The sequence below is a fragment of the Drosophila suzukii genome, chromosome 3, assembly GCF_043229965.1.
Source record: "Drosophila suzukii chromosome 3, CBGP_Dsuzu_IsoJpt1.0, whole genome shotgun sequence".
In the NCBI taxonomy this organism is placed as follows: Eukaryota; Metazoa; Arthropoda; class Insecta; order Diptera; family Drosophilidae; genus Drosophila; species Drosophila suzukii.
This window is the reverse complement of record NC_092082.1, coordinates 65,633,983-65,647,825: the sequence shown is the minus strand read 5'-3', so window position 1 is coordinate 65,647,825 and position 13,843 is coordinate 65,633,983. Positions and strand designations below refer to the sequence as shown.

Here is a 13,843-nt window from a genome sequence, read left to right as displayed (position 1 = left end):
TAAGGGTAAGTAGGGCTACATATCTATTAACTAAAATAAAAGTGGTCACGCTTACAATGCGGATGGTTTTTAAAACTTCGATGCATTTATCAAAAAAGTAGAAAAAGTTATACGGCATCAAAAATAGCACCAAATAGCACTTAAAGGCTAACAAATATTAAAAATACTACTATTTAAATTTTTTTTATTTAAATATATGATTTTATACATCTTAAGGTAAAAAAATGTTGTTCTGAAGCTTGGGCTGCAACAACAACCGGCCTTGGCGTCACTTGACCCCAGAATCTTTCCATGGGGAAATTGTTGTGTGAAATTTACGAAAAAGCTCAAAACAGTTTTTTTTCTTCGGTTTTGAGATTTTCGATGTGTTTCAGTTCTGGGGCTTGTAAGGTCCCCATTATACCATTTAGCTTAAGGGTTTTGAAACTTTGGACGACTTTCTATCTTAATTTTGTTGGCTTATAATTGTGGTAAGGCTTCCAAAATAAATTAATTTTGTATTACGCATAAAATAGCATCATAATTTCTGAGCTATCAAAGTGAACATTTTGATCCTGTATGGGTTTACATAATGATATGGTACTATATCATTATAGTACGAAAATATGCCCATAGCATGATTCTAGCTTAACTAATATTATTATTTCCAAATATGAATTGGGGACTGAATTTTGGATTTGTAGGTTGTCTGATGTGATTTTTAAAGCTTTTATATCTAAACATAAGCCATTTTCAGCTTACAGACCATAAAATGAGTTGCCCTTTTATTGTGGGCCTTATTTAAGACTCGTCCTTTCAATTCAACAATGCTTTGCAGTCTAGGGAGAGTTTTATATTTTTTTTTTGTTTTTTTCATAATTTTACCAAATTACTTAGTAGTAGTTATTCTTAATGTCGCAACTGTATTTAGTAATACCAAAAATTTAGTTCGAATATTTTTAATGGAACCCTAGTAGTCGATGGCTTTTCATTTTTGTATATTAGGGTGGGTTGCTTTGGTGGTCTTCGAATCGTATAGGGTCGTATTCTATGGACAATTTTTCGTTTTTTTTGTATAAATGGTATATTAATGTTTTCTAGTTATTCTGTTTTACAGCATTTGCTTAATTTGATCGTATGGGATATTTCAAATAACCGTGTAACCCGGAAAATGTGCCATTGATTGTAATGTTCAATTTGCTTTCCTGTCTATCTGGTGGCCTTTGAAAAATAATTCCTTTCTGAAAATTAAAAACTTAATTTTACATCATCGCCAGTACCCGTAAAGGAACATCAGAAATTGTAAAATATGAATTCGAAAGCTTTAAAGAAGGATGATGATTCCAGCCAGCTGCTGCTAGGCTTGAAGGACCTATTACTTTGGCGTAACTACCGTATAACACTGGTCGTCTTCACGAGCATTCTGCTCCTGCTGCTGGACGTTATGGTCCACTCGGTGATCAGTGTAGTGAGCATGGCGGGGATCACTGTACTTCTAGCGGCCTTCGGTCACCGCCTTTTGATGCAGTTCTTGAAGGCCTGGAAGAAGGACGGAAGCAATGACCAGATCTTACGCCTGTATCCTCAGGTGAAAATCGAAATTCCTCGGGAGGACACTATTAGACTTGCCGGGAAGGCAGTTCATTATCTGAACTCAACGTTAAACCGTATGATGGAATTGTTTCTGGTGGAAAAGTTGGAAGATTCCCTAAAGTTATTCGCTTTGCTCTGTGGTATTAATTTGCTGGGCGATTGTTTCAACGGACTGACTTTAATGCTTATTGGTATGTAGATTGGGATTTAATTTATATGAAATACGATACTCAAATCTTCTAATATCTAAATGTTCTTTTATATTATCTACATTTTTATTGGTTTTATAATTATTAATATAGTTTAATATTTGTTTTAGGACACGTATCTATTTTCACCCTACCAAAACTTTACGAGTGGTATAAGCCAATAATTGATGTCCAGGTCCGGAAATTCCGTAAATGCAAGCAGAAGGATGTACCGGAAGCTAAGGATGAGAAGCCGGAATACGTTGAAGAAGAATATCCGCCGGAGTCACCATATGAAAGCCAGGATTCCAATGAGGGCAGCATGCTATATAAAGTGTGCGATAACGAGCAGCTTCTTGATCTTCTAGAGGCGGAGCACCGCAAAGGATGTCGTTGTCGCGATTGCGAGCACGAGGAGTTGCCCATCGAGGTGCTTTAAAGTTAATAGTTAGATCTCTGTGGTGTTATTGTTCAAAATTTGTTTTGTGGAATTAAATATTGTTGTTCCACTCAGTTGGCAATCAAAAAAGTTTCATTCATCGGCCTCATTTGTTCAAATGCGTTCAGGGAGACCCGGGTTCTCCATATAGCCCTGATCGAGTCTACCGTTCGCCACAGGTCAAAGCAAAGCACTCGATTATGACATGTGGAAACTCTGCCAGCCGATTAGTCGATACCGCATAAAATGTTTTCGATTCCTCAACCCGCATTGTGGCAATGGCATCAGGCAAATTACCTGCCCCTCACCCGGTGAGGAGGACTCCAAGGTCGTCGAGCTGTCAGTGGGGAGAGTGAAGGGTCGCCGGCAGAGCGGTATCTATGGTGATGTGTTCTACAGTTTTGAGGGAATTCCCTTTGCGAAGCCCCCTCTTGGGAAGCTTCGATTCGTGGCATCTCAACCAGCGGATGGATGGAATTCTGAGCTGGATGCCCGGCAGGAAGGGCCGATTCCCCTGCAGATGGATAGGCGGTCGGGAAAAGTCATAGGCAGCGAGGATTGTCTGTACCTAAACGTGTACACCAAGCATGTGAGTAATGTAGGCATAGTTAAATTGCATAATTCATTTATTGGAAAAAAAACAGTTCATAAGCAATTCCTACAAATTTAGTAACAGGGGAAAAAGTAGGAATCTTGATAATTATAACTCTTGAAAAATTGTTTTAGTTTATGTTTAAAATATTTAAATAATTTAAAAACAATTATAAAGAGAACTAAGTGCAAAAGTTGTAAACATAATTTTATTCTCGGATTTACCGCTATTAGGTTTGTTATAAGGTGAACACATCTAAAAAAGTGCCACACCAGCCTGTTCGAACATGTGATCGTGGAACTTAAGTTTAGGCATGGAAAGAGGTACAAACTTTAGTTGTAAGACTATCGCGACTTCAACATACAAACGTTCTGATGTCAACTTTTGTGACGAAAGTGTATTATGCAATGCACTAAATAAATATACTTTCATAATTTGTCTTATTCTGAAGAATCCTACAGATAATTTTGCCACACATGCACATTGTATTGCTCTCAACTTATGAATAATATAAAAATGAATTCTAATTTTAGAAACATAACTCACCGTTTTTACTGATATGTTTAGATATAAGCAATCCTCGGAACCCTCAACCAACTTTGTTTGAGAGCTCACTTGTATGCACTTGCTTAGCGGCTTGGAGCAATCTCGAATCTCTTCCCACGGTTCAATATCAAGTGGCTCTTTGAAGCGCATGTTTTCGAGCGGGGGAGCAGCATAGGGAATACCATCAAAAGCGTAAAACAGATCTTCATATACCCCCTTTAGTAGTGTTCCCCGCACTTTTCCATGTGTCGTCTGCACCACCGGGGTAGTTTCATTACTGCAAGTATTATGTAAATTTAAGGCATATACTTTGCGGCCTGAACAAATTCTCCTACTAGTTGAACGACATCTCCGATCTCGAGTAACATAAAACTTTGACTGAGCGGAGATTCACGCAAAGACCAAACTCAAGCAAGATAGTAGCTGCTTATCAAGCTGGAAACAAAAAGCTATTTTGATAGCAAATCTTATAAGTAGTATATCCGAAAGGGTATCGCCATATACGAGTGCCGACACTCAGATACCTGTTGTAGGTATAGCTTGCTGGTCGCAGAAATACGCCGTCCGAATTCGAAGCAGACAATGACCTAACAGATTTAGGCGGTCTTGAAATCTCTTAATGCGCCCTTCTACTACAAAAGCATTTGGTTTTGCCAGAACTTGGTTCCCCCCTTAATGGAGGGAGGGGTAATATAAAAAAAAATTGTGTAGAAATCACAAAGTTTGGAATAAAATGCATATTACATATACTTTTTAACCCGAGTGGGGGGATCTACCCCCTATGTCCTTCCCGTGGATCCGCGCATGGGCTTTGTAGATCTTGAAGATTTTTTTAAAAGAACCATCAATCATCTTAAAAATAATGGCAGTAATGGCTTGACTTAAGAAAAAAGTTAAATAATTCCAAAACAATGAAAATTTTATTAAATTGTCCTAGTTTTTGAAATAGTATTCTCCATCATGTGAATTTCAGTTAATTAACCATTCAGAAACTTAATTCAATGACCCCTAGTTCGATGAATCGCATCCACCCCTGCCCGTTATGGTGTATATCTACGGCGGAGGATTTCGCACGGGCGGCGCTATAAGAAGTAAATACGGCCCCGACTACCTGATGGGCAAGGATGTTGTATACGTGCTATTCAACTATCGCCTCTGCTCACTAGGATTTCTAAGCCTGCCGAGTTGCGAGTCTAATGTTCCGGGCAATGCGGGTCTTCAGGACCAGTTGCTAGCTCTCCAATGGGTTCGCCAGCACATCCGGAATTTCAACGGAGATCCGCAGAATATTACGCTTTTTGGTGAGAGTGCTGGGGCTGCCTCGGTGCACTTTATGATGTGTTTGCCTCAGGCGAAGGGTCTCTTCCACAAGGCCATCATGATGTCTGGTTCGATGCTAAGTCCCTGGGTGGATGCTCCCGAAAGAGAGAGTTTGTTCTGCCGCCTGGCCATGGCTGCAGGGTATCAAGGACCCGTGGAAGAGTCCTCGATGCTGAAGTTCCTGCGTAGCGTAAAAGCCGAAAAGCTGTTGGGTCACGATTTCATCTCAGTCCGCGATCGCTGCTTTGGGTTCCTCAACCCCTTTGTTCCCGTTGTAGGAGGCCTCATTCAAGCCCCCTTTCAGCAGCTAATGAAGGAGGCATGGTCCTGCCAAGTGCCTCTGCTCCTAGGCGGCACTTCCTTTGAGGGACTGGTGTGCTACCCCTTTTGCCGGCTGGACAATGGTTATATGCTGGATCTGCTCAAAGAGGAACCGGCTATGGTCCTGCCCCACGAGCTATATCAGTCGATGAGCGTCGAGGAGCGCAACACCGCCGCCGATGCACTGGTGAAACATCACTATGGGCCCCGGGGAATCACCAAGTGCAATATCACACAGATTCTAGATGTGAGTATATTTAATAAGTAATTATTTTTACTCAATTAATAATTCAAAGATTAATAAAACACTCCAATATATATTTTTCTAATCCCCAGCTCTTCAGCTACAAGCTATTTTGGCACGGCATCCACAGGGTGGTCCTATCCAGATCATCCCACGCCCAAGCACCCACCTATCTATACCGGTTCGATTTCGATTCGCCAAAGTTGAACCTGATGCGAAACCAGCTTTGCGGCGATGACATCAAGCGCGGAGTTTGCCATGCGGACGACTTGGGCTACATTTTCCACAAGCAGAGCCAAAAGAAACAGCCGCTGGATTCCGCGGAATACCTGACCATCCAGCGTATGATGGCCATATTGACGACCTTTGCCAAGACCGGGGATCCCAACTGTCCGGAGACGGGCCCTGATCAGTGGCTACCCGTCTCCCCAAAGTCCCCATTTAAGGTCTTGAATATTGGACAGGAGGTGGAGTGTGTAACGCAATTCGAAAAAGAGGGTTTGGAGGTGTGGAACCGACTATATAGTAATGCAAATAGTACAGGCAATTAGGAGGACTCAAAAGTTTATTTTGCTATAATGTTTATAAAGTTTTTAGAAATGCGGATTTTATTAAATTGTCTTTAAAGCAAAATTGTTCGAAAAATATTGAATTGAAAAATTACTTTGGCAGTTGAGAAGTTCCATTTATAACAATAGTTTGGAAAAATATTATTTTGAAAAAAGATTCTATCTATTTTACTAAACCAAGAAAATAAAAGCGTTGTAAACTAAATTATTTTTGCGATAGTAGGATTAACTATTATTATAATGCTTAAACCATTTTAATACTTATTAAAAAGATAAAATTCAAATTTTACTTGATAAAAGTAGTTTATATTAAACGTAGTGTTTTTTTGCTGTTAAAATGGTTTTTTGCCCACTGTCAAGCTTTTCTGCGGTTAAGCTGATCGAAAGCTTTTTGGCAACGCCCCACTCCAGTTGAAAGCTTGGTGACCATGTAAACAAAAACAAAACACATCAGTTTGTTTGTTTACAGTAGTTTTGCCGGCGCGATCAAAATGTTGTTGACCCACTCAGTGGGCGGCCCTCCCCGTTTCCCCTTCATTTAGTGACAAGTATACTTAGGATAGCTAATAGTTTCAGATACTTGGATACTCAAGATATATCAGCTAATAGTGTGGAATACTTGGTTAGGCAAAAGCAAAGTATATTAGATGGTTTCTCTATAACTTGGATGCTTTTCCATCTCGAAGATACTTAGTTAAGAGGCTCAGATACTTGCTCTAGTTCGAAAAACTGTGATTATATGTTTAGTCCGGGTTGAACAAACATATTTTTTTGCAGTGCTGATTAATTATGCATTCGCTAGGAGGTGTTGCCACGCCCCTCGCCCATTTTCCACCCGACAGCCCACGCTCGATGATCGGTTGCTGCTATATCAGTTATTCTGTTTATCTCGGCTCCGCACTTGAAATACCATTTTTTTGTATTCTTTTGTATATTTTATTCTCTCTCCACCGCTCTCGACGCTCTTCTTTTTCGCGTAATTTGTATTCTGATATTTGTGTTAATGTAGTATATTTTTTCTATAATTTTTTTTCACTTGTTTTCGCCTATTTTGCGCGCTTTTTTGCTGGACGCTCCGCCGCTGGAATTCGATGTGAAAAAGTGTGTTTTTAATTTCAGTTTCGGTTTGGCGGTGGGGCGATACAGTCCGCAGCTCGTGGCCATATCTGTATCTGTGTATAGCAAATCGATCGGATCGCGCCTGGTGAACTAGTCTATTCGATATGCACAAGAACCTCGGCTTTGTGGAGCGCCTGCGCTGGCGCCTCAAGTAAGTTTCGACGTTGACCTTAATGCCGGGAATTATTTATTAAATTATAGCTTATTAATGCGGAGAGTGCTCTTTCTATACTTTCGATTGCTGTTGTTGTGGGTGCCTTTGTTGTGGTTAGCTTTGTCAATTGTGGCGGTTCGTTTCGGGTTTTTCGTTTGCTCAGCTCTATTTGCCTTTTTTGTAGTAATTTTTGTTCTTCGCTGTCAGGCATGAGTAATTCTGTGGATGGTAGGAATTATTAATTTTAGCTTTCTAATTGAGGCAGCTTTGCAGCCGAGAGATTAGATTTCAGAGAATTACGCAATCGTGATGAATATAGGTAGGGTAAGGTCATCAGTGAACATCGATGAAGGCAGATACAATCATACTTTACTGAACAATATTGCGAAATACCAATCGAACACAAAAGCGATGAGCGGTAATATTTTTATCACTTATACCAAAGACTCATTTTATCCTCCAAATCCTATAGGCAACAAAAATAATTTATCTGCATAATTTTGCGAATCATTGTAGCCCATCAAAAGCGTTAACTGAAAAAGTTTTTACGTACTCTTTACGAAAAAGTTTTTGTTGAGGTAATAAAAATGTCACTTGTTACCATTAATCGATTGAAATCATAAATTTGTTTTTATTGCTTAATCAGTACAACGTAAAAGATATTTTGTATTTATTATCACATAAGCCCGTAATATAATGGCTTGCCATTGAATCGATATTCAAAATCATTTTGTGTAAGCAAATGGGTTGAACTGACTGCCTAATTCCACGATGGTGAGCATCTGTAAAATAAATACTGATTGCTGCACCCTTAAATTTAAAAAAACGAGTAGCATGTCAATAGATGATAACATTAATTAAATATTGACTTAAGCTTGCTGTGGATGCAATGATAATTATTATATTTCAAAGTCATTCATACACTGGTTCGGTTCTTATCACGCCTTAACCTTGATAATGAAGCCGATTGGCAAAAATAGTTTCAGTTTCAGCTCGATTCACGGCATTTCGCTTTAAATCTATAGCCAGTAATTGGCAAATTAAAATTTTATCACGATGACAGCTAAATAGGTGTGATTTCATTTTGTTGCCCCAATGTAATGCAATTAAAAGTCTGTGTAGGGCTCGGAATAATTATCAGCAATTTTTCACATTATCATCGTGATTAATATTTTATAGAATAAATACACACAACTGAATTAATTCCCAGCAAGTAATTTTATTTTAAAGTGTATTTTTAAACGTCAATAGACCTGACTGTCAACGATGCTCGAGACCTTTCTGATTAAAGGCATTTATTTTTAAAGTGAAATAAAATAATTAATTCTACTTAAGAGCCTGGCCTATGATAACAAACTGACAGCTGCTGATAAGACAGAGAAATTGCCCATCGTCATTATATATTCACAAGATTATGCCTACATTTTGATGTTTATTAACAACAGTCCAAGGGGTAGTCTGCACTTTAACCTCAAATGATTTAAGGGCAAAACTGGCTTTAATTTTTGAGTACCTACTGCTCCAATGGTCCCCAGCAGAAGCAGAGGACTGTGTTAATCTATCACTGACAGACGTGCCTGGTTAGCAGGTGGACCACACGGTCGACTGAACCACCTAAACCTGGTACTCTGGCTGAGCCGGCAACTCTGGCTACGTGTGCACTCAAAAAAAGGCCGAAATTTATAGATTACCTTCCAATAAAGTAAGGAATTTTTCATACAAATATTTGGATAACTCAGAAGTACAATTTACAATTATCATGAGCTCAATTTAAAGGACTTCCCAATTTTACGGTGATGAAAAAAAAAATATATCTTTTTAAGGGCTAGCAAAATTTTCACTCTCTGCTATTATACTTTTCAAAACCTTAACCTAAAAACATTTTTCCAAGTGTTTTCATCCAGCTGAGAAATGGATTGTGAAGTGTTGGGATGGTCTGGTGGATGCGATGTGATGAACAGCAGCAAAACAATTTAAATTTAATGCAATGCATGCAGTCTGCCCACTGGCATGTGGCTTTGAGAATGAATTAAAATAATTGACTTTGTGACAAAAATATCAAATTATCCGGGTGCTAGACGAGCCCAATATTGTTATGCTAATTATATGTGCTATCGTGCAATTGCAGAACCATCGAGCATAAAGTCCAGCAGTATCGTCAGTCCACCAATGAGACCGTAGTTGCCGAGACGGAGTATGGAAAAGTGCAGGGTGTCAAGCGATTGTCGCTCTACGATGTGCCCTACTTCAGCTTCGAGGGTATCCCCTACGCCCAGCCGCCGGTGGGGGAGTTGCGGTTCAAGGCCCCGCAGAGGCCCACCCCCTGGGAGGGAGTTCGGGACTGCAGCCAGCCCAAGGATAAGGCCGTCCAGGTGCAATTCGTCATGGATAAGGTCGAGGGATCCGAGGACTGCCTCTACCTTAATGTTTATACCAACAATGTGAGTATGACGAGAACAAACCACATAATTTTTCAATTATTAATTAGTAAGTGGGTACAAAAGTGCATGGGTGCATTGAAAATCACTTTAAACTACGTTTTCTCAAAGTCTTACAAATTATTGATTGATTGCCAACTCTTTTTTTATAATTTTTCATATTAATTGTGATTGTAGTGGTTAATATTGACATTTGACATCTGCTAAATTGTGATGCCATCTTAATTCAAGATAAAGACAAATATTTTTTTGAAAGATTAAAAAATTTAGATAAAAACTGTGTAATCTTTAGAGATACAATGTTCGCTCAAAGTTTAAAGATAATTCTCTGCAATGGTTAAACGAAATTGTAAAAATAACACCTGAAAGCTTTATTAGCTTTGATTATAATCTCTGGTTGAGAGAAAGAAAGCCATTATGTTGACTAACATTTTTTAACTAATCCCCCATTTAAGGTGAAGCCCGATAAACCCCGTCCGGTTATGGTTTGGATCCACGGAGGTGGCTTTATTATTGGCGAGGCCAATCGGGAATGGTATGGCCCGGACTACTTCATGAAGGAAGATATTGTCCTCGTCACCATTCAATATCGTCTTGGAGCTTTGGGTATGCTTCCTATCTTATAGAAAATATTCTCACTAACTGTTTCCATTCCAATACAGGTTTCATGAGTCTAAAGTCCCCGGAGCTAAATGTACCTGGAAACGCTGGCCTCAAGGATCAGGTGTTGGCCCTCAAGTGGATCAAGAATAATTGCGCTAGTTTCGGGGGTGATCCCAACTGCATTACCGTTTTCGGAGAAAGTGCAGGGGGTGCCTCGACTCATTACATGATGATAACCGAGCAGACCCAAGGACTGTTCCATCGTGGTATCTTGCAGTCGGGCAGTGCCATTTGTCCGTGGTCCTACAATGGGGACATCACCCATAATCCCTACAGGATAGCCAAGCTGGTTGGCTATAAGGGCGAGAACAACGACAAGGATGTTTTGGAGTTTTTGCAGACGGTGAAGGCGAAAGATCTCATACGCGTCGAGGAAAATGTGCTGACCCTGGAGGATCGCATGAACAAGATTATGTTTGCCTTTGGGCCCTCTCTGGAACCCTTCTCAACGCCCGAGTGCGTAATACCCAAGCCGCCAAAAGAGATGATGAAGACCGCCTGGAGCAACTCCATTCCCATGATGATAGGAAACACATCCTACGAGGGACTACTGTGGGTGCCGGGTGAGTGGACTAAAACTTTTTCACTTGATTGAAGTTAGCTAAAATTTAAATTGTAATTCGCAGAGGTTAAGATGTTGCCACAGGTGGTGCAGCAGGTTGATGCTGGCACTCCTTTCATTCCCAGGGAACTGCTGGCCACGGAGCCCAGCAAAGAAAAGCTGGATTCGTGGAGTGTAAAGATTCGCGATGCTCATCGCACTGGAGCAGAAAGCACCCCCGACAATTACATGGATGTAAGTGATTTCCAACCAATTTCTCTTTCAATTATACATTGTCATAACTTTCCAGCTCTGTTCGATTTACTACTTCGTGTTTCCGGCCCTGAGGGTGGTCCATTCCCGTCACACCCATGCCGCTGGAGCCCCTGTATATTTCTACAGATTTGATTTCGACTCCGAGGAGCTCATCTTCCCCTACCGCCTTATGCGAATGGGTCGTGGTGTTAAGGGAGTGAGCCATGCCGACGATTTGGCCTACCAGTTTACAAGTCTGCTGGCCCGTCGATTACCCAAGGAAAGTCGCGAATACCGGAACATCGAGAGAACTATAGGGATCTGGACCCAGTTTGCAGCCACTGGAAATCCTTATAGCGAGAAGATCAACGGAATGGACACTCTGACCATAGAGCCAGTTCGAAAATCGGACGAGGTCATCAAGTGCCTCAACATAAGTGATGACCTGAAGGTTATCGAACTGCCCGAGTGGTCCAAATTGAAAGCTTGGGAGAGCCTATATGATGACAACAAGGATTTATTGTTCTAAGGCGAACTGTAAAGCTAAATAAGTATATAGAAATTGTATATAGGACCAATGCTTTATAAAATATATTATACTATTTGCTTGTTCAAGAAGTTTACTTTTAATATTGAGTATTTACATAAATACGTTATGGATTACATTTTTTTGCTTGTTATCATATCTAAAGACTACTGATGTAACTTGTTAACACGTTATTGAATAAATTTCTTTTCATATTTAAAGATTCCGTGTGTTCTAAAGAATTTAAAGTTCATGTGTTCAATTCCGAAATTCCTGTGGCAATCATTTATATTTTTCATATATTTAATTTTAAAAGCCGGGAAAAGAATACTTTTTGACTTGGATCAAGTCTTTTCAGATTTATGATAGTTCTACTTCCCATTTATATGTAAGCCAGAGTTCAACAGAAACTCCCGACATTGTTGTCAGCCTTCAATAAAACAATAGGAAAATTATTTTATTTAGACTTTTATAAATTATAACGTTTTTTTTCGAGACGCAGGGAAAGCACAGGAAAGGAACTCCGATCTCTTTGATAGAATGGCTGCCACTCGTCGTCTGACCCGGGAGCTCTCCGATCTGGTCGAGGCCAAGATGAGCACTCTGCGGAACATCGAGAGCAGCGACGAGTCCCTGCTGTTGTGGACGGGTCTGTTGGTTCCGGAGAAGGCGCCGTACAACAAGGGCGCCTTCCGCATCGAAATCAACTTCCCGCCACAGTACCCCTTCATGCCCCCGAAGATCCTTTTCAAGACGAAAATCTACCACCCGAATGTGGACGAGAAGGGCGAGGTGTGCCTGCCGATCATCAGTACGGACAACTGGAAGCCCACGACGCGCACGGAGCAGGTCCTCCAGGCCCTGATAGCCATTGTCCACGACCCGGAACCGGAGCACCCCCTCCGTTCTGACCTGGCGGAGGAGTTCGTAAAGGAGCACAAGAAGTTCATGAAGACCGCCGAGGAGTTCACCAAGAAGAATGCGGAGAAGCGACCGGAGTAAGGTCAGCCAGCAGTTTACTTTATTTGTATATCAAAATTAAATAATGTTTAGGCCATGAATACCAAACTCGCACCTTGTCCTTTTCTTAAATGTTGTGGTATACCAACTTTAAAATAGCTACTTCTTTTAATTAAGAAGACTGGCTTTTACTGCCCTTTTAACTATATTTTAACTATTATGATAGTAAGGGTACAATTAAAATTTCTTGAAAAATGTGTTCGCAATTCAACTTGTTAGAAAATTATTTATTCTCATATCTAGCCATTTTTACGTCACTGAAAAGGAATAATGTTGCCAATGCTCTTAAATAAAACCAGGGTTTTTAATTATTTTAATGCTTACTTATTTATTGTACACTGTAGTCAAAAGTTTAAAACTTAAGGTAGAGGGAGGACTAGGCCATAGTTGCTAGAACTTCCGGCCGGACTAAACTACTGGTGTACTTAATAACTAATATTTTTATGTGAATGGGAAGAGATAGAGATTGACAATTTAAATGAGTTGAAGCAGGTTAGCACATTTTAGAAATTAAGGATATTCTGGATATTTTCAAACGAAGGGGTAATTAAAAGATCAGCAAATTTTTTATATTTGAGTTACTTGGTCTATGGATTTGAAGTGCAGTGCAGTTTAACGTTTATAATTTTGCAATATTTATACTGGTCTATAAATTGAATAATACAACTTAGATGTCACTTAATAGCTGATATAATTATCATTTTTCTTATCGAAAGAGAGCCTAGAGTCAGTTTTGTCTATCCACTCGGTGAGAAGTGTTTCAGGGCGGTTAAGTAATTTATGGACTCAAGTGACTTGCATTGCTCAGTCCTAGTTGATTATTGCATAATTTATGGCCAGAACTGGGAGAAGGGTCAGGTTAGAACTGCAGTGTGTCCGAGGCTTTTGGAAACAATACTTAAATGTCTCTTACCCAAGGGACCAAACCCTTCGAGAGCTGAAAACAATAATATGGGTACGGTCGAGATGAGGTGATTTCAATAAATTAGCCGCTAAACAAGTTCAAAGCGGCGTCAACTCTCGCTGACTTAATTGACCAATTAAGTTTTGAATAAAATTTGTCATATAAAAATGAGAAACTGTTTCTACCATAGTAAAAAAGTCATCAGTTAACTTATCACATGGAAGTAAACTTGATTCATGCACGTCAGTTTGCGTGGCTAAGTGGGGGGAATTTGCACGGTAATATATAATATTCTATAATTACGCGAACTACATGTTACTGGTGTTTCCTCTTGGGGAAACTAGTTTAATTTGCTGGGAGTACTTTTGTTTGATGGTCAGTAATGTTCCTATATAGGTTTCATGTAGTACCTTTGTTCTACAATTCGAGCCA

The 13,843-nt window shown here is 39.9% G+C and overlaps 4 protein-coding genes across 4 annotated transcripts in view; all 4 read left to right on the top strand.

The window, feature by feature from the left end:
- The window catches only part of Rtnl2, a 184,042-nt gene extending 181,782 nt beyond the window's left edge, over positions 1-2,260 (top strand). The window contains exons 2-3 of the mRNA XM_017079972.4: positions 1,268-1,763; positions 1,892-2,260. Of these exons, the coding sequence (XP_016935461.4) occupies positions 1,289-1,763; positions 1,892-2,199 (783 nt within the window). The 5' untranslated portion in view covers positions 1,268-1,288 and the 3' untranslated portion in view covers positions 2,200-2,260. The remainder of the gene's footprint in view (positions 1-1,267; positions 1,764-1,891) is intronic.
- Positions 2,261-2,359: 99 nt separating this feature from the next.
- alpha-Est6 (alpha-Esterase-6) lies at positions 2,360-5,873 on the top strand. Its single transcript, XM_036819324.3, has 3 exons — positions 2,360-2,788; positions 4,350-5,225; positions 5,315-5,873. The coding sequence occupies exons 1-3, from the start codon at positions 2,405-2,407 to the stop codon at positions 5,771-5,773; spliced, it is 1,719 nt and encodes a 572-aa protein (XP_036675219.3). The 5' UTR covers positions 2,360-2,404; the 3' UTR covers positions 5,774-5,873.
- A 1,025-nt stretch (positions 5,874-6,898) lies between these two features.
- alpha-Est7 (alpha-Esterase-7) lies at positions 6,899-11,708 on the top strand. Its single transcript, XM_017079964.4, has 6 exons — positions 6,899-7,061; positions 9,193-9,505; positions 9,958-10,108; positions 10,165-10,728; positions 10,792-10,961; positions 11,017-11,708. The coding sequence occupies exons 1-6, from the start codon at positions 7,015-7,017 to the stop codon at positions 11,488-11,490; spliced, it is 1,719 nt and encodes a 572-aa protein (XP_016935453.4). The 5' UTR covers positions 6,899-7,014; the 3' UTR covers positions 11,491-11,708.
- A 133-nt stretch (positions 11,709-11,841) lies between these two features.
- Ubc84D (Ubiquitin conjugating enzyme 84D) lies at positions 11,842-12,555 on the top strand. Its single transcript, XM_017079974.4, has one exon. The coding sequence runs from the start codon at positions 12,028-12,030 to the stop codon at positions 12,487-12,489; it is 462 nt and encodes a 153-aa protein (XP_016935463.1). The 5' UTR covers positions 11,842-12,027; the 3' UTR covers positions 12,490-12,555.
- Positions 12,556-13,843: the final 1,288 nt, after the last annotated feature.

Excerpts from the sequence above, each read along its gene's own strand:
- Ubc84D (XM_017079974.4), top strand. The coding sequence starts at position 12,028 with ATGGCTGCCACTCGTCGTCTGACCCGGGAGCTCTCCGATCTGGTCGAG.
- alpha-Est6 (XM_036819324.3), top strand. The coding sequence starts at position 2,405 with ATGTGGAAACTCTGCCAGCCGATTAGTCGATACCGCATAAAATGTTTT. Across the intron at positions 2,789-4,349 it reads TAAACGTGTACACCAAGCAT|TTCGATGAATCGCATCCACC; the intron begins GTGAGTAATGTA and ends AATGACCCCTAG. Across the intron at positions 5,226-5,314 it reads ATATCACACAGATTCTAGAT|CTCTTCAGCTACAAGCTATT; the intron begins GTGAGTATATTT and ends TCTAATCCCCAG.
- alpha-Est7 (XM_017079964.4), top strand. The coding sequence starts at position 7,015 with ATGCACAAGAACCTCGGCTTTGTGGAGCGCCTGCGCTGGCGCCTCAA. Across the intron at positions 7,062-9,192 it reads CGCCTGCGCTGGCGCCTCAA|AACCATCGAGCATAAAGTCC; the intron begins GTAAGTTTCGAC and ends GTGCAATTGCAG. Across the intron at positions 10,729-10,791 it reads GGGACTACTGTGGGTGCCGG|AGGTTAAGATGTTGCCACAG; the intron begins GTGAGTGGACTA and ends TGTAATTCGCAG.